General features: G+C 42.8%; 1 protein-coding gene across 2 annotated transcripts in view; it reads right to left on the minus strand.

The window, feature by feature from the left end:
* Positions 1 to 211: 211 nt before the first annotated feature.
* The window catches only part of LOC102370699 (methylmalonyl-CoA mutase, mitochondrial), an 8,008-nt gene continuing 188 nt past the window's right edge, over positions 212 to 8,031 (minus strand). The window contains exons 1-4 of one of the 2 annotated variants that reach the window (XM_025195306.1): positions 6,140 to 6,503; positions 3,528 to 3,895; positions 2,879 to 3,036; positions 212 to 419 (exon numbers count right to left, since the gene is read on the minus strand). In XM_025195306.1, coding sequence (XP_025051091.1) covers positions 236 to 419; positions 2,879 to 3,036; positions 3,528 to 3,895; positions 6,140 to 6,503 — 1,074 coding nt within the window. In that variant the 3' untranslated portion in view covers positions 212 to 235. Of the gene's footprint in view, positions 420 to 2,878; positions 3,037 to 3,527; positions 3,896 to 6,139; positions 6,537 to 8,031 lie in introns of those variants that run through there. The other variant, XM_014527365.2, reaches the window with a different exon arrangement.

The raw sequence follows: 8,031 nt of genomic DNA on the forward strand, positions 1-8,031 counted from the left end.
TTTTCCAGAACAAAGTAATCCAAACTTTTAAATGAGTGAAATTTGGCTCTCTCAAGTCATTCACAAAGACATCCTATGCCACACAGAACACCACAGAGCTCCAAAACTATTAGGGTTTTCTACACTGTTCATGTCAAGAAAAACATTGAACAGATACACAGGTTAGCATACATGATTCAATAGGTAGAGCTGATTTACTCCATGGAAGATTTCATTTTTGGAAGTCATCTGAAATTTAAATTCCAACCTGCTCAGTGAGTGACCATCCTGAGGTCTGACAATGAGCTCTTAAAAGAAGAGATTTGGACTCCTTGGGCTGAAATGTTTTCTCTATTAAGTGAGCCCACAGTCGTCTCCCAGCTCTTAGCTTAGCTATTTCCATGTAGAAGTTCATACCAATTCCCCAGAAGAAGGAAAGTCTGCAATAAGAGTACACAAACAGGACTTTAATTGTATAGAATAATATGTGATAAGATAGTACCTAGAATTCTCCAGTAGATGCAAGAATAATTAATCAAGTAAGTTCCATGGTGCGCACTGCAAAATATGCACAAATAATTGGGATGAAATGGGCCCCCTGGTTCATCCATGGACAAATGGGGTACAAGGCCTTTCAACTACATAGCTCCAATTGGAGTTATTTTCAACTGGTAGCCTATGTAATGGCCCCAACACTTTCTACTAGTCACAATTTCAACTGCTTAGGGGCTGGGGTGGGAAACCAGGAATGAGCTCTCCATGCTTCTATAGTTTTCTCTACTGTGGAATCAGATGACTTTGGGGGGGAAAAAACTCACTAGATCTTTCTCTGCCTCAATTTCCCTATATATATACAGGCAAGCTACCTACCAGGCAGGTAAGCCGAGGGATTTAGCTAGCATAAGAATTTTCTAATAAAAGGAGTGAGTCCTTTAAAAACAAACCAATTTCTAGAAAAAGGGACAAGTATAGACCAGATGTGAAGAATAAGTTACTCCCTCAAACTCTGAGATGCTAACAGGACAGTCCATGGAAATTTAAATATTTTCTATGTCTATGAGTGAATCCAGGTCTATTTTTTTCCTGGGACATCAACATGGCAACCGTAGTACAAATGAAAAATCCACTGCCTATATTTACAGACTACAAGGGCTATGTGAAATAGTATTTTCTGGAAGGCTTAGCATATTTGCTTGAATAAAATGTATTAATTTGTTATTATTTTTCAGTTAGAGAATCTAATTATTGGAGGTTTGCCTTGAATTTGTCCCTTTCCTACTGCCATAGCAGGGAAAATAAATTGGGAGGGGGGGGCCCTCAGGTAGCCCCTTTGCGCCCCCCCCCCCAGTTTTTTCCCCTGCAGCCCCTTCTCCCCTCCTGTCAGATCCTGCTGTCCCTGAGCACATGGAAATGAGGGGCAAAACTGAAAACACTGACCTTGAAATAAACATACCGGCAATAACATGGATACAGGGAAATTATTGCAGGTACCCATAAACTTAGCTCATCCATAATTTATGCATTTTACTTTTTTGGAAAGGCTGCAAGTTTTAGCACAGATACTCCATAAACAAACTTGTAAGCAAAACTTTTGTACCTATTTATATACAGTACAGACTATGCATGATATCAGTCCAAAGTCAAATACCTCATGATTTATCATATTATTCAAGTCTCATGAGTTACCATATATTGCCATACCCCAGCAGAGTCATTAGCAATTCAAGCTATGGTGACCCCACAGCTCAGAACTGCTCAGTATGTGTGCACTCCAGATACGCCCCCAACAAAGGATCCATTTGCTAATTAGTCCCCCAACTCATGACTGGAACTACATGCCCTTGTCACAAATCCTGCGATTCTCAAAAAAAAAAATGTATATGCAGATGAAGTGCGGGACCACCTGGTCCAGCTCCATCTTATGAAGAATGGGGCCACACTAATAATATGTACCATGCTGAGAAGGGGCAACCAAGGGATTCTGGGGGAACTGTTTGGAGCCCTGTTTGGTAATGTTTCCCAGACATTAAAGGCTGATGAAAAAACAGGAATCATTGAAAATGGGAAAGAAAACTGCAGCTCAGATGTGGGTGTGAAGAGGAAGTTGAAATATATTTGATGCAATGGACTTGTCATGACTTAAAAAGAGTAGGTGTTGAGGGGGACTGAACACAATGGATATATCCTATTAAAAAAAAAAATCAGTATGTTTGCTCTAAAAACAATCTGTTTTATAGCAATGCTCAGCATTGGTAGCATTTAATGAACTTCCTAGTTGATTTCTATTACTGAATACATGCTGCTTTTGGCAGTAGTTTAATGACAGACAATATATTTATTGGGGGAAAAAAAGCTTGTCTTGTATTCAAGTAAATACAGTATGTCATCTCATTGTCAACATTTCATTTTAATTTGTTTGGTATTAATGGTCCTATTAAAAAAATCAGGGTCCTATTTTTCCCCTCAATGAAAATCTAAGTCCTGTTAGAATTCATAGAAGTTACAAGGGCAACTGAAATATGCTGCTGCTTGACCTTTTGAGTTCTTATTTCTTGACAGAAATATACATTATGCTGGTTGATCTACTTTAATTGTCACCATCTGTAACTTCTATGCTTCCATAGCAGTGAGGAAAGATTAGCTGAGGCAAGATAAATGAAGTACAAATTTTTACTAGTGAAAAAGTTAATTAAGTTGTTCTAATCAGTGGTTACCAAGGAATGTGGAGCATGTGTATAAATGCTCTAAGTGTCCATTGTACTACCCCCTTTACTTTGCAATTATACATCAGGAAGTCAACATGCGATAAGTATATTAGCCTTGTACCTTTATTCAGTTTCTAAAAAGTAAGCTATTTTAAAGATTATTTATACTTTACTTCAAAGCTTATTTTAATTACCTTGGTGCAAATTCATCAATAGTGAGGCCAGCCCGCAGCCCAGTTCTGCAGTACTCCAAACCATCAGCTATAGTATAAGCCAATTCCAAAATGGCATCAGCACCTGCCTCCTGCATATGGTACCCACTGATAGAAATGGAATTGAATTTTGGCATATGCTGTACAAATAAAAAAGCAACAGTTATAGTTTCATTAGCTCCCCCTTGCTCTGCATTTCAAAAATAAAATGTATTGTCTTTGTGTTCGAGATTTTACACAACTGGCCCTAACCTTCGCCTCTACCCATTGTTTCCAACTAGCAGAATACCTTATTCTGTGCTGGCCTCTATGTTTACAGTAGCATCCCTATGCATGAGGTTTTCTCCTTTAATCATTCAATTCCTTCCCAAATCTCCAGTTTTCTTTGTTATCCATAAATAGCATATATAACATTTGCATAGTAATAGAGATGTACATATTTCATTGAAAAATGATTCCACAATCTTATTACTGTAACCCTTGTTCAATCCCACCTCATCGTCAATCCTCTCACTGCTTGTTACTAGCTCTTGTGGTGTCTGTCTTTGTCCTGAAAAGTGTTTTGTGCACTGCATAAATAGTTCATTATTGTAACAGTAATAGAAGTGAGTGAACTACAATAAAATGATACCTTTGATGTGTACTGAAAGATGTCTGCAATAATCCTCATTGATGGTTCTGGAGGGAAAATGTAAGTGTTTCGCACCATGAACTCCTTTAGTATGTCATTCTGGATTGTCCCTGTCAGCTTGGCTTGAGGCACTCCTTGCTCTTCCCCAGTTACAACAAACATTGCCAGGATAGGAATTACTGCCCCATTCATTGTCATAGAAACAGACATTTTCTCTAAAGGAATTCCATCAAAAAGGATCTTGGTGTCCTCCACCGTATCAATGGCAACTCCTGCCATTCCAACATCACCGCGGACTCGAGGATTGTCCGAGTCGTAGCCACGGTGGGTTGCCAGATCAAAAGCAACCGACAATCCCTGCTGGCCAGCTGGGTCCCCCATAAAAGAAAGATGAATTACAACAGTTAAAACAGGTATGCTTTAGGAACTGAGTCTAATTTAGTTTTCATAGTCAGGGTCTGGCGTGATCCAATTTGTAGTGTCACACTGTGTCCCCTCCCCAGACTTCTCTGGAGCCTAATGTTCTGAATGTGAACGGATGCAGTACAGTGTCTGTTGTCGGAAAGAATGAAACAAAAAAAACACTTTACGAGTCAAATGCTGATAAACTCAGACATGAAAGGTCTTGTATACAGTAGAGCTGCCATGACTCTACCTGGCAGCACAAACAGGCTGCACGGTGCAGTGTCATTTGGGAAATTTAATAGCTTTACAAAGGCAGTGCTCTGGAGCAGCCAGAAGACGGACCATTATTTAAATCCAAAATTTTAACCTCTCCACATTCCAGCCGGTCCCACAATTCCTGGGCACAACAGCAGATGGTAATTTAAAGTACACTTTTGTTTACTTCACAGGTGATCATCAGGGGTCCTGGTTTTCTATGTTTAAAAACTGTAAATTTTGGGATTAAAAATTGCCAAATTCTCCAATTTAAAAACCCCCAAATTTGCATTTTTCCGCAATGAAAATGAAACATCACTATATATATATATATATATATGCCAATTTAACACAATGGTTTATTGATATATTTACCATTTTAAAGATATTTGGAAGCCTACCAATGCCCCAATCATAAAAAAAATTCTAAATACCTATATATTTTTGCATTTGATTTTTTTTTGTTTTTACCATGGAAAATCAGAGGCCCTGCCCCCGACTCCTTCACTCATCAGGATGTGGGTTCAGCTGCAACTGTCCCTCTACTGCTTTGTGGCACTGAATAACCATGATGCTGGTGTCTTGCCCATGCTGTTTGCTCCTCACTCCCAACACGCCCCCCCACCCCCGCTTAGGTCCCAGACCTTTGCAAGGGCAGTAGCAATACTGTGAGTTCTTTGCTGTAAGCAGTTCTTTAATACGTTCCTGGAAATAAAGTGCTGTTTCCACAACACAAGCCTCAACAAGATACCACCAGCAGCTTACTTGCGGCTTCTGGCACAAGCTATAGTGCTCAGCAAATAGCTATGGCTGCGAGAGGGTTAACACAGTAAGTGGTAGGCACAGTGTTTCCAGGGTTCCTTCTTTTCCAGGGTCAGAGCAAACATGTAGTACTTGCCTCAGGGTAGACCAGGGCTGGAGCCAGAGGGTAAGCAGCAAGCTGGTGGGGGAGAGCCAGCTGGGGGACAGATGGGGGAGTGAGGGGGGCACTGTGGCTGGCAAGGGAGGCAAGAGACAGCAGGGGAGGCAGATGAGGGAGCAGAGGGTAGGGGTAGGCAGCAGCTGCTGCTCTGGCCCCCAATGCCAAGTAGGGACCAGTCACAGCAGCTGCCTGTCCCCACCACTGCCTCGTGCTCAAATTTAAGACTAGGGGCTTTTTTCCTCTTTATTAAATGGAGAAAAAAAATCTGGTCTTGGAATTGTGTAAATTCAGTCATTGAAAATGTCACTTCTAGGAAACTGGCCTACCTAGTAAAGCACAGTGGGCACATCTACACATGCCTCTACAGCAGCATTGTTACTGTGCCATCATTTAGTAGCTCCTTTTGGAAGTACTAAATGACGGCGCAGTAACAGCTGTTATTATGTCATGCTAGCAGCTCATGGTCATTTTTAGCCCTTACGTCACTGTAGCGATGCACTAAAGTGATGGAGCATGTTGCTACAGCGTCATGGTTTGTGCCAGCCGATGCTATGGCACCACAGTGCATTGCACGGCAATGTAGTGTCACGTGTAGATGCTCCCGGTATGTTTGAAATATACATTATGATGTTTGAACTTAAAAGTGCCAGGATGCACTAATGTGAAAGAGCTTTAGTGAAACTCACAAAGCTCAACCGATTTTATGCCACAAATCTGTCCCCCGTCATGATCACAACACTTGTTCCTGGATCTTGGCAGTCTCCTTGCTAACTTGAGCTTGGCACACAGCTAGATTAATACCTTTACATTGGCAGGAGCTGAAAGTTAATCATTACATTTACAACATTAATTTTCTCTGTCTCAATAGCAAAATGAAACAAAGGTTTCTAGGTGTTATTAAAATAGTGGTACAACAAAAATTGTCAGAATTCAGTCCACATGAGGCTAAATAATCATACTGGTTTCCTGTGCAATGACATTTTACAGGCCAACTTTTTCTCCTCTCTAACTTGGGTAGGTTAAACTTTACCCTTGATGTTGTCCTTGTAGAACTTGTTGCTCTCCTCTACCGTACTGAAGCCAGCATACTGGCGGATGGTCCACGGTCTGTGCGTATACATTGTAGGGTATGGCCCCCGTGTGAAAGGCATCACTCCTGGCAGCTCCTCAGCAAAGTCCTTTGTGTCTCTGCTGGAGTACAGTGGCTTGATGGAGATCCCTTCTGGAGTATGCCACATCAAGTCCTCAGCATTTTTCCCTTTCAGCTGCTTTTTAGCTATAGCGGCCCACTCTGGGTGCAGGCAGCGGCTCATGAGTCGGGAAGCTCCCAGCCCCGCCATCTGCATGGAGTGGCAGGGCCAGAAGCGCAAGAGCCCATCTTTGACTCTCCACATGTCCGGTTCTGTGGGTGACCAATATCAGATGAGCTGAGAAAAATCAGAAAGACCAGTTAAAAAAACCCCAAAAGAGTAAATACTTTCTATTGCAAACATATCAAATAGAGAAACGGAGCACCACATGGCTTGTCTTGAGTCAGAAAGCAGGTCACCGGCAAGGAAATATTCAAGAGGAGGTTGGACGATCACCTGTCTGGGGTCTTGTGAACCCAGCATGCATTCCTGCCTGTGGCAGGGGGTCAGGCTAGATGATCTGTTCAGGCCCCTCCTTACCCTAGCTACTATGATACTATGAACGAACCAGAAAAGAAGCCAACGCCTGTCTTCACCACTTACGGCGCTGACAAACACGGAAAAACAAAACACAACAGAACAAAAAACGTGCTTTACCAGAAGTAGCAGTGCATTCATTCAACCTGGCTCCGCAACATCAGTATAGATCATGCGCTTCAACAGGGCTTTTTGGCACTTTTAACTAAAGCTGATTCAATCAGCTATTGTATAAATGCTGAAAAAACTCCGTTAAAGTGCCTGATCTATACAGATGTTGGGTGAACCGGGTCCAACTAACACGATACCTCTTCTGGGCATGTGCTGGACTGGGCGTGGCGGCACGTGGAGTTTAAAGTAAAGTGCCATTTTTGGGGGTTTTCTTTTAATGTCTGTAAGCTGCCTTAATGACTACAATCCTCTCAACAACAAACCTCAATACTTAACCCGGATTTAACTGTTGCGATAACCTGAAGAGAAAGAGATTTTCCTCTATTTGGGCCCAGCATAATCAAACGAGCAAATTTTGATACCCTGATTATGCATAATCCTTTAGTGTTGCTCATCTCAGTCCCTATCATTAAACCAGTCGTAGGATCGTAGGAAAATGGGGCTGGAAGGGACCTTACAAGGTCATTGAGTCCAGCCCCCTGCTCAAGGCAGGACCATGCCTAACTACACCATCCCAGCCAGGTGTTTGCCTAGTCTGCTTTTGACATTTTCTAGGGATGGAAATTGCAGAGATTCCCTGCTCCAACGCCTGACCGCTCTCCTCACGAAAAGGTGGAGACAAGAAGAGCCTGCCACTCGCTCACCAAACCCAACACCGAAAAGGATCTCAGTTCATTTTTTAATGGGCGGCGGGGAACCAGAAAGCCAGCTAAAAAACGTGCGCTGCGTAGCCGGGCGCCACTTAGGGCAAGGACCGCGGCTCAGTTTGTCAGTCTCGGCCCTTTCAGACTCAAGGGCCAGGGGCAGACGTTGCGCATTAACCGGTTTAAAGCAATCAGAAACAGGTTTAAAACCGTCACAGAACAGACATTCGCGCATATAAACCAGCTTCAAATGGCTGAAACCGGTTTGAGATCAACCTGGTTAAAGGCAGTCTCAGACTGAACCGATTTGGCTCGATGCAACGTCTGTCCCCTCCCCGATGGGCAGGATTCCCGCCAGCGCCCAGCAGAGCCCCGATGTCTCGGGCGCCCCCATTGGCTGCGCAAATGGTTCTCGACACCCCCCCCCCCCCAACCCGGCC

The sequence above is a fragment of the Alligator sinensis genome, unplaced genomic scaffold (assembly GCF_000455745.1).
Source record: "Alligator sinensis unplaced genomic scaffold, ASM45574v1 scaffold875_1, whole genome shotgun sequence".
Classification (NCBI taxonomy): Eukaryota; Metazoa; Chordata; order Crocodylia; family Alligatoridae; genus Alligator; species Alligator sinensis.